The following is an 18,970-nucleotide window of genomic DNA, read 5'->3' on the forward strand; positions in this document are numbered from 1 at the left end:
GACTACAGTGAGAGGGCTGATGATATAAAGTTTTCATTATCGTATTTTCATGACTGACTGTTGTTGTGTTTGTATAAAATACATATTCAACTTGTTCCTTGTATTTCTTATTGAATTGTAAGTCCAGATGCCGATTAGACAGTGCTGTTAATTGTCTCTTTGTTTTGCTCAAGATTTTTATTGAAGGATGGTCAGCTGTGGCTCTGTGCCCCTCAGGCGAAGCAAATATGGAAGTGTTTAGCTGAAAATGCTGTTTATCTTTGTGATCGCGAAGCCTGTTTTAAATGGTATTCCAAACTAATGGGGGATGAACCAGACTTAGACCCTGACATTAATAAGGACTTCTTTGAAAATAATGTGCTTCAGCTGGATCCTTCCCTATTAACAGAAAATGGAATGAAATGTTTTGAACGTTTCTTCAAAGCTGTGAACTGTCGAGAAGGAAAGCTAGTAGCAAAGAGACGAGCCTATATGATGGATGATCTGGAATTAATAGGATTAGACTACCTTTGGAGGGTAAGTTAATTGGAGGAAACAAATGAAAGATTAACAGTTGAAGTCTTTTTCAGTCTTTGTTTTCTTTAATATATATTTTCAAGAATGTGTAGTTTATTAGTTACTGACTTCAATTACAGAAAACTTATTTTTCAAATTAAACACATGGGCATAATCTCCTGTATTTCTAGAAGGTAAGTAAATCCGTGGCTTTGCAGGCTGCTCAATGAACTTGAGAGTTTGTGTATGCGCATGAGATGAAAAACTTGCCTATGCTGCTTAGGAAGAAAGGGTCATTCCTGGTGAATTTTCTGTAGGTCTCTTTTTCCCCCCTCTGTAATTCACCCCACAGACCTTCACTTCATTTTATGTGCTTCATTGTTCCTTCTAATATGGTCAACTTGAGTGATTCCAGATTAGTCTGAGTGATGACTGGTTTGATTCTCTCTTGTATCCACAACCTTTTACCTAAAGATGGTTATAGCTTTTCAATAGAAGCATTGTAATATTTGTGTAAAAGCTTTCTGAAACTTGCCAAATCTAGGAGTGAAAAACAGAAATTTGGTGCTTAGTTGTTTTCAGACTTTGTAATATTGAAGAGCTGCATAGAACCCACAGTAGCATGTGGTATGATTATCGTGGCTGTGTTTCAAACAACGTGCTGTTCATAAAGCAAGAATCTTCAATAATTTTGGCTGTGGCTTGTTGAACATGTAGGTTTTTTAATCATCATAGTCATCATTGTAACAGTCAAAACCAAAGTAGATATTTTCTTACAAGTAAGTTTGTGCAAAGTGCTTGTGCACATAATGCATATGTAATGCTAGACATAATGACAACATATATTAGTTGTGGAAATCAACTTACTTGGCTCTGCCCAACTGTTTGGCAGCATGGGAACTCATGACACTTCAGACCAATATCCTGTAGAGGCCCCCTGTAGGGTCTGTTTTCAGTATCCATTCTGATCTGATGAATAGTAATGAAAACTTAGATTATCAGGTAAAAAGGACAACTCAGATCCTTACATTCCAGCCACCCAGCCCTAGCCATCTAAGATACTTGAAAACTCTGGTGTTTTATTCATCTTTAATGTAATTTGTTTAAGCATTCAAGAACTTGTGTTTTATAATGCTGTTATTATTGTATTTTAAATGCCCACGTATCCTCAAGGAATGCTAACAGAGTTTGCAAATCTAGCTCATTTAAATGGAGCCAAATCTATATTACTTGAAGACAGACTTGAAGGCTATTGTTTTAACAAGTTGTTTTGTTCTCTGAAACAAGTGAAAATGAAAGTGTCTGAACACGAATATTTGAAGTCTACTTTCATTCTGTTTGTAGAAATATTAGCTTTTGTTCTGAACTCCCTTAAAGTACTAATTTCTTAATTTTGACTCTTACACAGTTATTCATAATTTGTATTGGTTATGTATAACTAAGAATTTTAACCATATGTAAGTCTTATAAGTTAGACTACTGTTGTGTGAATGTATGTAGTCATTTTGCTTTTAAATTTTATACCAGAAAGTTGTATCATGTTCTAATACTTGGTTGGTTTGTTTTTTTACTGTGCTAGGTTGTGATTCAGGGAAACGATGACATTGCAAATAGAGCAATTGATCTTCTTAAAGAGATCTATACTAACCTTGGTCCACGGTTACAAGTTAATCAGGTAAGATTATAATATGCATTATAGTATGGTAGGAAAAAAAAATAGTAAAATTCAGTGCAGTATTTTTATACTTGAAAGTTTGAAATCATGTTTTAAAAAGTATACTCAGGAGTCCAGCTGTCAGATTCTGGTCAGATACAGAATTAAGAGCACCAACATGTTTGTTAGCTAGATATGCTGAGTGTTGTCACAAGCTAGTCTAATATTTTTATATTTTGTCCCTTTCAAAGGATCACAGTGTTCCATATAATTGTCAAGCTGAACTCTAACAAATCAGATATTTCCTTCCTCTATTAGTATTTGCTGGGAGAGATTTCAATGGATAGAGAGAAGAGAAAATGAGTTTCTGAGAGGTGAGGGGAGGTACAGTGTTGGGATTTCATGAGTTTGTGGGGGAATATTGTCCAGACAATCTCCAGTTGGTAGCCTGCCTGTTGTATTTCTTAAAAATCTCATGATTTGTCCTCAAAAAATAAAAGAACTTCTTATATAGTCTTCAGTGCTGCCAGTCTCATAGATTGAATACAGCTGCTGTAGGTGGTGTGCTTACAGCCATGAGAGCTGCATCTTGCTATAGTGGCTGAAAACTGGTAGGCATGCATAGATCTGTCCATCTGCAAGTGATTACATCAGACATTTCTAGGAAATGTTGGTTTTGCTTAACGTAAATGCGAGTACTGTGCTTCAGTGTGCTGGTAACTCCTCTGCTCCTGAATTGTTGCCAAGAAAAGTGAATAGTGGATTGGGTTTACTGCCATGACTATGATGTAATGTAGTCTGCAGTAGAAATGCTTTTCTCTCACCTGGAAATTATTGCAGATCTTCAATGTTACAACAGGTTGTGTGTCAGTCTAGGGCACATGCAAGTTGGTGCTGTGTTAGGAATCAAGCAGAAGGAAAAGAGTCCAATTTAGTTATTCCTCTGTACAGACTTCCACTTTTTCTATTGAAGGGCAGGTTTGCACTCTACGCTAAGAGCTACCAATGGACTGTGCAAGATTTTGAAGTGCGTATGAGGTTAGAGTTCATCATCAATGGGAGCTTATTTTAACATGGAATAAAACAACTTTATAGAGCTACTTACCTGGTTTTATACTTATGATTTGATTATCCAAGTTTTTCAGCATTTCTTGTAATTATGACAATTTTTATGTCATTAGGTAGTGATTCATGAAGACTTCATTCAGTCCTGTTTTGATCGTCTCAAAGCCTCCTATGATACATTATGTGTGTTGGATGGAGATAAAGATAGTATTAATTGTGCAAGACAAGAAGCAATACGAATGGTGAGAGTGTTGACTGTTTTAAGAGAATATATAAATGAATGTGACAGTGACTACCATGAAGAAAGAACTATTCTACCTATGTCAAGGTACGTGTGAAAATGGACTATTATAATTTGTTTTCTCTTAGCTAAAATATTACGAACATCTTCAGGACTTTATGTTCTAAAGGGTTTCTGTTCATGGGATGTATTTACAGCATTTCAAAATTCTGTTATCTTTGGTACTAAATTCTGATCTGTAGTTTAAAAAAGAATACTTGAAGGATCATGAAAATACAGACGCTCTGCTGTGCATTAAGGGAATAGGGGGCCTGAGACTAATGTGGTTTCTAGTGTTTTCTTCTGTAACTAGCACAGTATATACCTTGTGGCTCAATTGCTTACAAGTGTATTTATTTTTCAAATAGTTAACGCAAAAGCAGTACCTTTCTTTAAGGTAGCAGTACCTTTAAGTTCTTAAGAAGCCTCATTGTTTTCATAGTCTTTTCATACAAAAAATATGTTGTGAACATGTATCTTACACTTCCACAGTTGTTTAGAGATGCTGATCTTGCTTTGCAAGCTTTAAATTTAGAGACACTAAATGAAATATTCCCATTAAATGAGGGAGAGCAGAATGGCACTTGTAAAATATATACATTACATATACTTGTAAAATATATACATTCCTTCCCTAACTCCATCTTTTGTACAAAGAAGAGGGAAGTGATTTAATCTGATGTTGTGTAGATATTTTCACAAACAATTCATGTCATTGGACAGGAAAGCAGAAGAGAGGACTGCTTCATTGTTCCACTGTTAGATATGTATGCTGCATGTGGGAAGAAATTCTCAAAAAGTCTTAAGGAATACACTGAGATTGCCTCAGATTTAAGATGTGGTCAATGTAATTTTAGTAATGGTGAGGGTTTGTTGTCCCCCTTCTTACTTTGAATACATTTCTTGACAAGAAAATTAAGAGATCCTGCTTCTTTCTGCTGCGACAGAGATTGTATTTCTCCTACAGCATTGTTGTTGCATACGTTGATTAGATAAAATACGTGTTCTGTTGTTTATTGCAGATGCATCTTGTCTGTACGGGCTGCTTATGTGATTAGACTAATTTTTTTCATAGGTCTTGCTAGCAAGAAGCTCTTATGAAAAATTTTTGCCTTTTTTTGTTGTTGCTTGGGGTTATCTAGACACACACTTAATAGCAGATGCTCTATCATACTAAGTGTGGTCACTAGCGTTGTGAAAATTTGTATTCCTTTCTTGACCTTTACTTTTTTAAACCATGGGGTTTTTATAAGCAGACTTCTAATATGGAACTTTTAAAAGCTTTTGACAGAAAGGCATATTAAGACTTGGTGACCTGATGGCTTTTTTTCATCTTGGTATTTTTAAATTTTTACTGTTAACTGCACTGTTACTAAAAGAACAAAGCATAGTTTCTAGTTGGAGTTTTATTTCCTTTTGATTAGGAAATTACAAACAAGAAAGAGGATCTAAAACCTTTATAAAGGACTTGATATGCTCCAATTAGTGTTTCTAACCTGACTATAAAATGACCATATTTTAATGTGCTTTTGCAACTTCTTGAAAGTTACTTTTTGTGTTAAGCTTGAACAATTACTGATGCCTTCACAAAATTATCTGGAGTATACCATCGTGTGTACAGATTTGCTGTCATAATATCTGAAGCACAAAATGCAGAAGGAATGAATTAACTTGCTGAGGTCAACAGAACTTTATCCGCTTTGTTTATTTGTAGAGCTTTCCGTGGAAAACATATCACACTGGTAGTTCGTTTTCCAAACCAAGGCCGGCAGGTGGAAGATTTGGATATTTGGTCTCACACAAATGACACCATTGGCCAAGTGCGGCGTTGTATTCTCAATCGCATCAAAGCCAACAGTGCGCACACAAAAGTAGAACTGTTCATTGGTGGGGAGCTGGTGGATCCTGCAGATGATAGAAAATTAATCGGACAATTGAATCTCAAAGATAAAACGGTAAGTGTTGCAAGTTGATATGTATGTAAGTTAAGATATTGCTTGCCTTTTCTAAATACTTAAAAAGTACCATGGACGGAGTCATTTATTCTGGTGAAGTAGTTCTGTTCATTCTTATAACACGCCATTAAAGTTATGTTAGACGATTATTTAATAAGGAATTTCCATTTTTGCATTATAACTCTGATTATGTTTTGCAGCTAATTACAGCTAAGCTTACACAGATAAATTCTAATATGCCCTCAAGTCCTGATAGTTCTTCTGACTCTTCAACTGGTTCTCCGGGCAACCATGGCAATCACTACAGCGATGGTCCAAACCCAGAAGTCGAAAGCTGTTTGCCCGGAGTGGTAAGCGTACGCTGAAGTGATGGTTTTAAAATGTTTTTTCTTCTCAACTTGTCTTTAACTAATGATTTTTATGTGTTGTGTTTTTATTTGTTTTTTAATTTATTTATTTGCTTGTTTTAAGATCATGTCACTGCATCCTCGATACATTTCTTTTCTTTGGCAAGTTGCAGACTTGGGCAGTAGCCTAAATATGCCACCTCTTAGAGATGGAGCACGTGTTCTTATGAAGCTCATGCCACCAGGTAAAAATTAATTTATTCATTTACCTTAATGACTTCATTTCTTGCCTGTTACATAAAAGTTATGGTTGAAATATTTTATATTTTCTGCTAATTTATTGGGTATTTTAATTCATTACGTTTATGCTAATTGGGGTTGTAGATGTATGTCCTAAATTAGTTATTTCACGTCCTAAAAATGCTTGCAGTTGACAGTGGGATCTGATGTCACAATGTGGTGAAAAGGGAGAGAAGCATTGTATGTTGAGAGGTTTTGTTGTACTAATTTCTGTCTAGTGACAGAAATAAACATTGCACGACCTTTCATAGTCTGATCTTGTCTGTCATTTATGTTTTTTGCAACTTTTCTGGCATACTGAATTTTTTTCATATTATTAATTGTGAACAGTACTGACTTGTTCTAAAATAGCTACATTTCAAGATATTTATAAGTTTTCTTTGTATTGCAGATAACACTACAGTTGAGAAACTAAGAGCTATTTGTTTAGATCACGCAAAACTTGGAGAAAGCAGCCTTAGTCCATCCCTTGACTCTCTGTTTTTTGGTCCCTCTGCCTCACAAGTGCTATATCTAACAGAGGTTTGTGATACTTTGCTTTTCTTTAAAAATAAAAATCTTCAACTCTTTTTTTTCTTTTTAACTATCTTTTCAGTAACCTGTGAAAGCCTGTAGTAAGCTGGTGTACAGTCATATTCCATATTAACCACTTACATTCAAACAAGTGTATCTCTGTTAATTAACTCTCTCTTGTTCTACAGGTAGTTTATGCCTTGTTAATGCCTGCCAGTGCACCTCTAGGAGAAGATGCCAGCGACTTCCAGTACAACTTCTTAAAAAGTGGTGGTTTGCCTCTTGTATTGAGTATGCTGACTCGAAATAACTTCCTGCCCAATGCAGATATGGAAACTCGGAGGGGTGCCTACCTTAATGCTCTAAAAATAGCCAAGTTATTGCTAACAGCAATTGGATATGGCCACGTTCGAGCTGTGGCAGAAGCTTGTCAACCAGTTGTAGAAGGCACAAGTACAATTTCACCGGTAATATAAATCTTCCTTGATGCAAACATCAGTGTCTTGTATACTGTCTGCAGCAAATATATATCTACATCCATTGGCAGTCTCTTTGAATAGTGTGTGTACAAAAAACTTTCAATACTTTTGGATAATGTTGTCTCACAAATCTTAGTGAGGCAAAGCCCTGTTTCTTTCAATCTGTGAAAAGTCAGGCATTTGACTGACTGGCCTTTTATATGCTTTTCAGCAGTTTGTATGATTCCCGGTACAGGCATCTTCCAGTTTTCAAATATGCCTGTACCATTAACATAAACTCAGATTCTTTTGGCTGCTAAAGTGTGTCGCAAAGTTAAGTGATCATAGTAAAAAGGTGTCCTACACGAAGGCGTCTTAGAATTGGAAAGGGCAAGTGACAAAAGTGACATATCACCTCAATAATATGTTTGAAGCAGTAGAATTTGTGCATGTTTAGTATAGTCCATACATTTTTCTGTATCTGAACAAATACGTTGTAGGCCAAGATTTTATTTCTGCACTCTTAGAATATGCCTTTGGCAAAGAGCTCAAAGCTTTAGAGCAGTTTATACCAGAATATTTAGCAAGTTTTCTCTTTTGAAGCAGAGAATTAATTTCCCCTTAAATCTGGAAAAATAAATACCTATTCCGGTTATGGGCCTCGGTTGGAGGATACCAGATTCATTCATTTTCAAAGAAATCAAATCTTGATGACTGTTAAGAGGTGTAAAGAAGTTTGTTGCATGAGAATGTGCTGGAGACACCTTGAAGAGGCTTGTTTGCCATTCTAGCCTTCATCTATTAAAATGAATAAAATTTACTGCCATTTTTTTTGTGTGAATTAAAAAGGCAGTTTGGAGCACAGCATCAGTTTAGTGTCTTAAAACACATTTATGCTGACCACTTATGTGATTGAAACCTTTGTCTGTGACAGCTGATATTCACTATATAGAGCTGCAGACATCTAACTTTAATATGAACTGATTTGCTGCAAAGAGCCGTTCTCACAGCTTTCACCATTGTCCTCTTTGAAGGACTTGGGTCTTGATATTCCTAACTGCTGCAGAACCAGTAAGCTTACTCCTTGAGATGGAGGTGGGATTTGTAAATTGTATCTAAATCAGAAGTAGCATAGTTTAACTCTGCTTTGGCTTTCTGGCAGTACTCAAGAGAGTGAGGAAACAAAGACTGTCTACAGTCTTCTTGTTTTCAGTCTGCTGCTATGACTAGGGCCTGTTAAAGGCATTGCAGTATTTTTGTTCTTCTGTTGAAAGTTGTTGAATCAATAAGGTAGTTAAATATGGTACTCTGGTACATAGATCCACGAGTTGCCCCATATTATGCACAATCCTTTTATAGCCTGCTTCTGACAGCTAATTGTCAACTGTTACTGTCTTCAGTGGGACTTCCGTGATTTTGTTCCCTGAGTCAAGTATTTTAGTGAAGCTGACACAGCAAAGGAAATGACCAGTGCCAGGTGTTACAGACCAGCTTTGCAGTGTGTCTTCTGAGCAGCATCTGAGAGAGGTTTTTTGAATGGAGTTGTACTGAAAAATGGATAAACCCTTTTGTATGAAAAATGTTAGCTTCTATCCACAGCAGTCTTTTCAAACAAATTTGCATTAAAAAAGGAATCCTTTCAGGTTTGAATGGTCAAGACTGTAGAGTCGGACTAAGCTTCATGCCCTAACCAATACTGAAGGAATAAAAGCTTTTCTTGCTGCTCTTTGTCCTGTGAAAATATGGTAAAAAGAGGACAAGTTAAGAGCATGGTTGAATTCTTTTTTAACACAAGTGCTTAAAATGGTACTTAATTATAGTGGACTGTGTTCAGTGTAGATGGTATTAGATAATCTGGAGGGAAATCCATTTCTTAACAAACCTTTCCATACATCAGCAGAAAGAGAAGGAGGTATTGTAATTGACAGTATTCAGTTAATTTGAAATAATCTGACCAGTGACAAACCCTGAATAGAAATAGTTTCAAGTCCTCCTAACTTCGTGATTTTACACTATGGCATACGTGCAGTGAATCTTGATATGTGATGGTATCCATTCAAAAAATTTTTCTTGGTCTGTAATTCCTCTAAGTATTTATCCATGATCTTGCCTACTACTAATAAATTATGTTAAGTAAGTTTATATTTTTGTATCACTTCGCTTTCTTTTTTTCTTTTTTTTCTGTGTGAGACGTAAGAAATCCTTTCTTACAGATAAACCAGGCTACACATGACCAGGCAGTGGTGCTACAAAATGCCCTACAAAACATTCCTAATCCAACTTCAGAATGCATGCTAAGAAATGTAGCAATACGTCTTGCACAGCAAATATCTGATGAGGTTAGTGAATTCCTTTGTGTATATTTCTTCTGCCCCCTCTCCCCCAGTCAGTTTTTTTAATGCTTAAATTTATAACTTTGTAATAAATGGATTTTCTTCCTGCAGTGCCGTAAAAACTTAAAGTACTGTTTGCATGGTTAATAAGCTGTAGACTGTTTAAAAGTATTTCATGAGAAGGTTCCATATGCAATTATGAAATACAGTCTAATGGTGTGAAGAGGCTTAAGTGGGATAAGTTCTGTACAAGTTTTTTAATGGATTGTGAATACTGTTGCACTTGCACCAGAACTTCAGAAACACATTGCAGTGGTTTTAAATAAGTTAATTATAATTATTGCAGGTATTTTGTTTGTTTCCAAGAGCATTTTTGTGATATTTTCTTGTTTTTATCTTCTTTTACACTTTGGTTTCTAAGTAATTTCCTTCTCTTGAGGAGAAACACAGAAAACAGGAGGAAATTTTAAATATGAATAGAAATGCTGAAAGATAAGTGTGAAATCTCTAACGGTGTATCTTTAAATGCTGAAAATCCTTTAATGGTGCAAGTGAGAAATTTGACTGTGGAGCTGAGTAATGTTAAGCAATGTCCTTTAAAAACAGAACATCTGTATGATACTGTATGGTATGACCAACCCCATTTGGAATTGAGTCATGTTAGTGAATACATCTGTAAATTTTGCTGAATGGAGTAGAAGCTAAAATCAGATCTGCTACAACTATTTTCAAGATCAATTGAGAAGCTTCTGTTTTCAGTATGGAAGCAGTGAATATTGATTTTTCAGTACGGTATAGAATCTCTGCAAAGCTATCTTCAGAACATTTGTAAGACACCTAAATAAAAGCAATCTTAAATGACCATCTTTATGCTGAAAAGCATACAGCAACTCTTGTGAAGAAAGAGTACTGTCTAAAGTACACTGTAGTAGACTGTCTGAGACATCTGTCTTGTCCATAGTTGATTTTATGTGTAAAAATTGGCCAGTTGAACTCCAATGTCATTCCACAGAAGTCTCTTTTGAGGTGAAGTGTGGATAAGGCTCATCAGAGCAAACAAACACTGGATGTCTTTTACATGTGGGTACACAGTATTACTGTTGATATCAATATCTAATGTTCTGAAATTATTGGAACTGATATCAATCTAGATTTCATATGTATTCTGTTTTCGTGGTCAGAGACTTCTCTCTTGACCTCATGATTAAAAATAAAAAATAAGCATCTGGCATTGTTTCTGTATCTGCCAGAGAGCACAGGAAAAAATCTTTCACTGTTTTTAAAAAAAAAAAAAAAGTTTCAGCTTATGATTTTAAAACTGCAATGAGATTAAATCAGAAAGCATTCCTTTTTTTTCCTGTGACAATTTTTCCTTGTGATGCTGCTGTGGTACGATTGCTTTGCTTGTGACAAGGGTGAAATACCTATCTTCTAGCAACTGTGAATGTGTAGAGCAAGAATGCATGTTCAAGTCTCTTAATAAGATTGGCTTATTCGTTAAGCTTTTAGAGTCTCATTTTGTTAGTAAATGAGACTGTTAGAAAAGGAAAATTTGAAACCGAGAGCTGTCTGTTATTAAAGATTGCTAACTGTTTTGACAGTTTGAATATAGACTCAAGTGATGCAGACTATATGTAATGACAGTAATACTTAGGCAGAAATTGTTTGTGTCATGATTAATGTACATCAATAGAAACTACTGTATATCAACTCAGATTATGTCCAAAGGATTGAAGAGTGATTCTGCATCCATAAGATATGTAAACTGCATTCTTGCTCACTTAAAATCCTGTGCAACTTGAAAACAAGGGAATCCCTTTATGTATTAAACAGATACTTGATAAGCTTTAGTTTGTCTATTAGCTAGAATAGGGAGTAATAAGTCAGGGGGCGAACTGTCAAATAACTTACATTTGTCATGTTATTTTCTATGATGTATGCCTTCTAGGTGCTTGCTTGTTTTTGTTTCTATCAACTCCAGGAATTTTTAGCATTTAAGTATAAGTAAAAGATGGAACGTTTGTTTCAGTCATCCCTGAAGCAGCCAATGGCTTGTTCTCAAAATTTAAATTTCATTTGGTGGTTGTGATGTTATGATTTAAGATTCTGTGATACATATAAAATACATGCTTATTTTTTAATCTCTTTTCTCTCACTCCCCTTCCAGGCTTCAAAATATATACCTGATATCTGTGTTATTAGGGCAGTGCAAAAAATTGTCTGGGCGTCTGGTTGTGGGTCAGTTCAACTTGTGTTCAGTTCTAATGAGGAAATCAGTAAAATCTATGAAAAGGTAAGAATTTCTTTTTTATGACTATTCCTTCATTTACAAAAAGAGTAGGGACAGCCAGTTCAGAAATAGGAGTATTATGAGGTTTTAGGTAGTTGTCTTGATTGTGTATTTTGCAGTCTAGTATTGTGTTTGTGCGTCAGGTGTCCCGCAACTCCTTAATTTCCTATGCTGAGTTCCTTTTCTCTGTAACTGTTGCATTGTAGCTTGAAAGTAGTGTCAATTAAAAAAAAAAAAAAGCATCTGTTCTGTAAGCCGCTATAACTTGTTTCCAGCAAACTTAGATTCCACACCTAAAACAGAAGTAAGCGCTTCTTGCAATGCTCATTTCTCCTAGTCTTCAGATTTAAAGGTCTGTTCTACAAAAGTTTATTTGAAACATATGCGATCTGCAAGAAGAGACGAGCTGATTTTTCTGAAAATGATGCTGAAGCAGTAGTGAAACTCTGTAAACGATAATCACGGTGTTAGTTTGTTTTTTACAATTTTTATTTCATTATACAGAGAGGTAAGCCCTTTTCAAGGTTTCACACGTGGGGTGGGTTTCACTATGATACCACACTGCATTTAACAAGTGCTTATAGTTAAGTGAATCAGTAAGTTAACAAGTAAGTGAATCAGTATAGTTAAGTGAATGCAGTCTTGACTGCAATTCATATTTTTTGTTGCTGGTCTCTAAATTTGTCTTAAAACATTAAATTTATTACTTGTTAATACTTTCCTGAAAGTAAAAGTGAAAGCAGTACATAGGTAGATTTTATTCTGGATATATTATTGGCTGTTGTCTTTAAATGTTCTGTTATTTACTTGAGCAAAATGTAATATCTTTCCATTGAGCTTACGTAGGGGATATGATAGCATCTGCTCCTATGGCTGCTAGAATGACTTCATGAAACAAGTTATTTTCCTTCTACTCCTTTTGTTTTTGAGCTGATAACTTGCATTTAAATGCATACACAGATGTGCTCTTATGTCTGTACATTTGATGTGAATACTAAGAGAAGTGTAGAAGAGAAAATACACTTAGACCAGAACTAAATAAAATCATGTGCACATTTCTCCTTTTCTTAACATGCTGACTAATGTAACTTATTTTGGTTGAGTTGAGAGCAATCCCTGTGCTGTGGGCTTAACCATGGCACTTTCTATTTCCTATTTGGGTCAGTGATCAGGTTGCTCAAGGGTAATGCAGGAGGATTTTGTCTTTTATTGCAGCTTAAAAATACTGTTAAGCCATGACTGTTCCTCCTTCACTGACTAACATTGTTATGGCATTTACTTCTGTTGTTGATAACATATAAATCATTCTTCTGCTGCCAGATATGCCTTATTTACTGTTCATGATTTTAGGATTAAGTAAAGAGGCATTATACAAGCAGTATTTTTCATTTGATTTCAGTATCTTGCTTTGTTTCTGTCATTTTTTCTGGGTGAGAATTTTACAGTTGAATTCTGTAAAAATGTTTTGAAGTGACTGTGGTCTTAAAATATGTGAAATTTAAATTGCATAGATCTCAAGAAAAGCTTTTCAGTATTTCACAGTACCCGCTGCTGGTTATTCTTCAGAGCTGTTTGTTTTTATTTGGTTGTTACTCTTATATGGACATTTTTAATAAATGACAGCTGCATTTGGTTTATGTTAAGGAAAAAGGAAATAAAAGTCAAAGGGGAAAACTGATTGAAAGAACTAATAGGAACTGAGAACGCGATACAATTAAATAACATTTGTAGAAAAACTTAAAACAGATTAGTATGATGCAAGAAAAGATGTACTGTTTATCTCAGACATTGCATTCAGTGTTAGGGCAGAGGGAATAACTCCTGTGGTAGTTTTTATGGAGATTGAATATACAAGTGACTAGAAAATTCTGGCTTACACAGAGAGAAAAAATGATTTAAGGAAAACTTTGTTTCCTAAGTTGACCACTAAACTCGATTTTATTTCTTTAATTTTCTTAAATTGTAAGAACATTTTGCTAAGTCAGTGGGGCAGAGATTTAACATTAACTGTTCAAGGGAAAAAAAGTGGGAAAAAATTTTGTGAAATTAAGATTAAGCAGCTCTTCAGAATAGTAAAGTCAACTGTGACTTCTGAAATAATGTTTGTGAGGACTTCAGGAAGATTCTGAACTGCACTAAATTCAATTAAACTAAAAAACCGGAGTAAATAATTTTGAGAGCATAGATTTTACAGAAATTCTTCTGCATACTGCCTCAGAAAATGTGGTGTGGCTGTCCTCTGAGTGGTGGATTGAGAAGACTATACTTCTCAATATATACTGCTTTTTGTAGTATCAGACATCTTGTTATTACCTCAGAGAAGGGCCATAATCTTAAAGTACTGCAAGTACGGAGTTTATACAGACCAGCCAGTTCCTGTTGATTGAGTGTAGAGAAATACTTTGAATATGAAAGGCACCCTACACTTCTAGATCCCTGCCTGCTTGCAAAAATATTTTTTTTCTAAGTGAGGTTTCAGTGCTAACCAAGCATAGTCCCAAACTTGTTAAGTCTTCTGCTGTTACTTTCGTATCTTGAGACAGCTCGGAATATCCACGTCCTCCCATTGTGGAAGTAGTGACCTTACCTATTTTGTCTTTACACAACTAAAATCAGTGTTTTTAGTTATCTGTTCAGTACTATAATCCATTCTTTCTGCCTATTTAGTCTTTCCTTGTATAAAACAAATACATATTTAATTCATAGAACCGTGGATTTGCTTAGGTTGGAAGGGACCTTGAAGATTATCTATTTCCAACCCCCAGTTCTTGTGGTTAACATTGCTAACCTGCAGCCAAGATTACCAATGACTTAAGATTGAAGCCTGCTCACATTCAGTTTCTTTAGAACTTCTTGAAGCTAATTAATTTTGGCTTAGATGGAGAAGAGGGCTTGCTTTTATTCTTAAAGCAGTTATTTTGCAGAAGTGCACCAAAATCAACTCACTAAGCATTTAATGGAGAGAATAATCTATGTACTAATTAGAAATATCCTTTTGTACTTCAAAATTCACCAGAGTGGCTGTGTTATGAATCAGCTGAATCAAGTTTCTCTTTCTGAAAATTAGTAAGTAAACAAGAGTACTAACTGATGAAACTTTTACCTACAGATTTTCTATTTAACTTTGGGCACCTTAAGTTTGTGATTTAGATCCTTCCTTGAAAATCCAAGAGCTGGAAGTTCAAGGCATCTGATGTGATGCTTTGAATAGCACCTGAGTGAAGTGCATAAAGTACGTGATGTTAATAATCACTTTAGTCAACAAGCTCACGGTTTGAGTTTGTAGTTAGAATATATACCTGGAAGCTGCTGGGGTTTCTCTGAATTTTTTTTTTTTTGCTATACCTACTTTGTGCTCTTTTTGTTTATTTTCACAGACAAATGCAGGAAATGAACCAGATATGGAAGATGAACAAGTTTGCTGTGAAGCATTGGAGGTGATGACCCTATGTTTTGCTTTGATTCCAACAGCACTGGATGCTCTAAGTAAAGAAAAAGCATGGCAGACGTTTATCATTGATTTGCTATTGCACTGTCACAGCAAGTAAGTTTTGTTGTTTGTTTTTTTTTTAATTCTGTGCATTATTTTCCAGTGTGGCATGTGTATATATATCTTACACATAAAGAAGTGACTTATTTTAACATTTTTTTCAGCAACCGTCTTGATTTACTGTTTTGCAATGTATAAATCTGTGATTTTGATACCTGTCATAAGGTGATAGTGTCCAGGGAAACATAACTAAGCTGATAAGCTGGAAGTTGTGTCCTGTGAGGAGACTGTGAGGACCCTTGACTTATGCAGCCTGAAGGAGGCTGGGAGGCAGCTTCCAGAGGAGGGAAAGCAGAAAGGAAGGTTCCAGTCTCTGCACCCTGGTCATTGATGACTGGTTGCATGGGAATGGCACAAAGCTGTGTCAAGGAGTGAAGACTGGACATTAGGAACAATTTCTTTACTGTAAGTGTGGTTAAACTCAGGAGCAGTCTTCTTAGAGAGGTGTCAGTGTTCAAGAAGCACTTGAAGGTCATTGCCTTCATTAGTATGTTTTAACTTTTGGTTACCCTTGAAGTGACCAGGTAGTTGAGCTTGATGGTCTTTGCAGATTTGCAGATCCCCTCAAAGTGGGCTATTCTATTCCAGTAGTCTTATCTTCCGTGTACTCTTAAGGAGGATATTGTCAAGCCAAGTGATAGTCTGATAATAGGTAGCTTTAGAATTCTTAATTTGTTTAGAGTAAGATACTGGGTGATTTATATTGTTCACGTAATTTCTGAAAACTACATTAGGAAGTTTAAGTGAATTAGATACAGGAGAATTTTCAAATAAATACTTTCTTTCTGGTAAGTAAGGGCAAGATGCAGTCCTTTGAGGAGGAGGGAGGAAGACTTAGTCCTTTGATTTTCTTGCATGAGAGTGGAAACACTTGTGACTCTTTGCTTTTTGCAAACATTTGTATAAAACTGTCACATTGGAGTTGTCACGTGATGCAGTGACTACATCTTTGTTGAACCCTCAGCACTGGGGGACATGTTGCATGTCTTGTGACTTTCAGCATGTGAACTACAGTTAACTTCTTGTACCTACTGATGAGACTGGATTGTTACAATGAAGATCCACAAGCTTTATTATTACTCTACAACTTGGTATATGGACTGTTGCATTGAATAGCTTCACTGAACCTTGTTACTATCTTTTAAGTTAGTAAATTACCTTTAGTTACTTTACAGCACAAAGTATTAAAATAGCTACTAACAAAATAGCAATGTTTTGTTTTTACAAATAAAATAGTGCCAGTGCCAAACCTGCACCAAAGATGACTTGTTACCATTCTTAGTCTTTGAGAATGGTAGGTGTTCTTTGCAGCTATTTTTGTTCTGGTTCTGTTTCCTTACGTAAGTGAACTGTTGGTTCAAACGGGGACCCCCTGAATCTATACATGTCAAGCAGTTTAGTCTTCACATTTTTTTTGTGCAGATTCTTTTCAACAGAGTACATTACTGAGGTAGAATGTCCTTCTGGTAGAACTTAGTCTTGGTTTACAGATGTGCAAAACCATGACAGTTTTTCCTGTCTCTTCCAGTGGTTAATATCCTTGCTGATTTGAACTTTGTCTGAAATTCGAATCCCAAATATTTCATATTGTTATGCCTACTGAATAGTTCATTGTACTTTCCTTCCTAAAATACTGGAATAAACTAGATTACTCCTCAGGCTGGGACGACTTTTTGCACATGTTTTGTTGGGATATGAGCCAGTCTGAACAGCGGTGGCTTAATACTGCAAATATATTGGCTTTTCACCCTTCAAAAACATAGTAGTATTAAGGAATAGCTTTTACTTATGTGGTGTTCTTGTTTGTTTTTTTTTGTTGTCAGAGAAGATGAAAGTCTGTAAGGGTTCCCCTTTGCAAAGTGGGCTGCTGCTCAGTTACTTCTCTCTGCTTTGTTTTTCCACCAGCTTGGGAAATGAGCTGAGTTTGTATGGAGAAACGATTCATACTCCTAATACAAGAAGTTGTGCTTCATTTATTTTCTCTCATATGTTTGTAAAATTTCTGATATATAGCTAATGATCTCAGTTGGAATGCAACAGTACTATTCATTATTAGATAATGGTTAGAATAGCCTGAACATTGGTGGAAACAGAAACCAATTTGAAAATGAAGACAGTGAAGTTGAACTAAAGAAATGTTTCTGTTTTGAATTGATGTGCAAACAAATTAATGTTTGCAGAGCTGCAAATATCAGACTTTCAGAATCCTTTACCTCTCAGTTTTGACTGTCATTCTCTCATCTCCTAACCTCTATCAGAACAATATGAGCAAAATTATGCATATGAGAAAACATTTTTGCTGTACCATAAAGGATAGGGAAGATGGTCAGGCTCACATCTCGGATACTGTCTTCCTGGAGCCAATGAGATTAATTGTTGTGTCTTAATTGTTGGTTCTTAATTTTTTGAGATTGTATGGGACTTTCGCTGTTTCATCATAATATAACCTCACCATATTTGAGTTGAGAAATAAAATGCAAAATGTTTAATACTAAACAGCAGAGCAGTTGTTCTCTCCCATATAAGTGATTTTATACTAGTGAGCCATGAGTGCAAAACTGACTTAGTAAATGGTAGTTGAACCATATCCTAACTGATCCTGGAACCCAGAAGTATGCCACTGATGGCTGTATAATGTTTGATGGTCATACACGTAGACCATTCCCCAGATTCTTACTGCCCACGATAAGCTGTGGTACTTAAGATCCATTGAAGAAGCTAACTTATAACTAAATAGAGATATGTATCCTGGAGCGACTAAGGGTATAGGTTGCCCATTTTAATGGAGGAATTTGGTCTCCAGCTGTTTCACCAGGTGAATGAGGGTTCATCGTGTGACTTGTGTGATATCTACCAGCTCTACATTGTTTTCATGTTGTCTAATGTGGCACTAGATGTCTCCTGAGGGAGCTGAATCCCTCTCTTGGTTCGTTAAGAATGTAGGAATGTTCCTGGAAAGTAGTAGTTTATTGTAGCCTCACAAAAATGTGATACTTGTGTTCAAATACTGCATAGTCCTCAGACGTAACAGTGTGAGACTGCGTGTTTCATCAGTCACACTTCTCACTGTAGGAAAATACTGTATTTACCTGTTTCATTTTGCCTTGAAGTGTACGAACCTGAGGAGTGTCTGTGGGATGTACAGTAGACAAATGAAAGTATGCATCCTAAAAGACATGCCTGTGAGAAGTTTTAGGAAAGCAGCAACTCTGCAATCGGTTCCATAAATGTCACAAGTCGTTACAAACAAAATAGACCTTCTCCCTCCCATGGTCCTTCTACAATTCAGAGCATTGCCATAAAACTTGCGAAGATCAGAGAATGGTGACAAGGAAGATCAAAGCTCTGAAATTACTTCCATGTGTGGAACAGCTGAATAGCTTGAGGTGTTTTTTTTTTTTTATTGGAGAAGATATAAATGGTGGGAGGAAAATACCACAGAGACCTTTAAAATCAGAAGTAGCAAAGGAAAAATTAATAGGGAACAGTGTTTCTTTCCCTTTCATACGTGTAAAAACTTTTTGAGCATAATATTTAAGTAATGTAAACCGTCAGTTGAGAAATGGCTTGAGGGGATTCTTTCATGAGTTTGGCTGGTGAAGGCTACAAAAAACTGCCTTTGGTAGTCTTGCTGAACCATAAATTGCTGGAAGCTGAGAAGACATTCTGGAGGAGTATCACTGTGTGCTTCTCTCCCCTCGTGTGCTTTCCTTCATGTTCGCCAGAGACA

The 18,970-nt window shown here is 35.8% G+C and overlaps 1 protein-coding gene across 2 annotated transcripts in view; it reads left to right on the forward strand.

The window, feature by feature from the left end:
• Window positions 1-18,970, forward strand: part of USP9X (ubiquitin specific peptidase 9 X-linked) — a 99,547-nt gene that overhangs the window by 55,667 nt on the left and 24,910 nt on the right. For both annotated transcript variants that reach the window (XM_052674321.1, XM_052674322.1), the window contains exons 16-26: window positions 174-516; window positions 2,075-2,170; window positions 3,331-3,542; window positions 5,209-5,449; window positions 5,650-5,799; window positions 5,921-6,041; window positions 6,488-6,618; window positions 6,798-7,076; window positions 9,281-9,406; window positions 11,568-11,693; window positions 15,068-15,234. In XM_052674321.1, the coding sequence (XP_052530281.1) occupies window positions 174-516; window positions 2,075-2,170; window positions 3,331-3,542; window positions 5,209-5,449; window positions 5,650-5,799; window positions 5,921-6,041; window positions 6,488-6,618; window positions 6,798-7,076; window positions 9,281-9,406; window positions 11,568-11,693; window positions 15,068-15,234 (1,992 nt within the window). The remainder of the gene's footprint in view (window positions 1-173; window positions 517-2,074; window positions 2,171-3,330; window positions 3,543-5,208; window positions 5,450-5,649; window positions 5,800-5,920; window positions 6,042-6,487; window positions 6,619-6,797; window positions 7,077-9,280; window positions 9,407-11,567; window positions 11,694-15,067; window positions 15,235-18,970) is intronic.

Source organism: Tympanuchus pallidicinctus, unplaced genomic scaffold (genome assembly GCF_026119805.1).
Source record: "Tympanuchus pallidicinctus isolate F22 unplaced genomic scaffold, pur_lepc_1.0 scaffold14, whole genome shotgun sequence".
Lineage (NCBI taxonomy): Eukaryota > Metazoa > Chordata > Aves > Galliformes > Phasianidae > Tympanuchus > Tympanuchus pallidicinctus.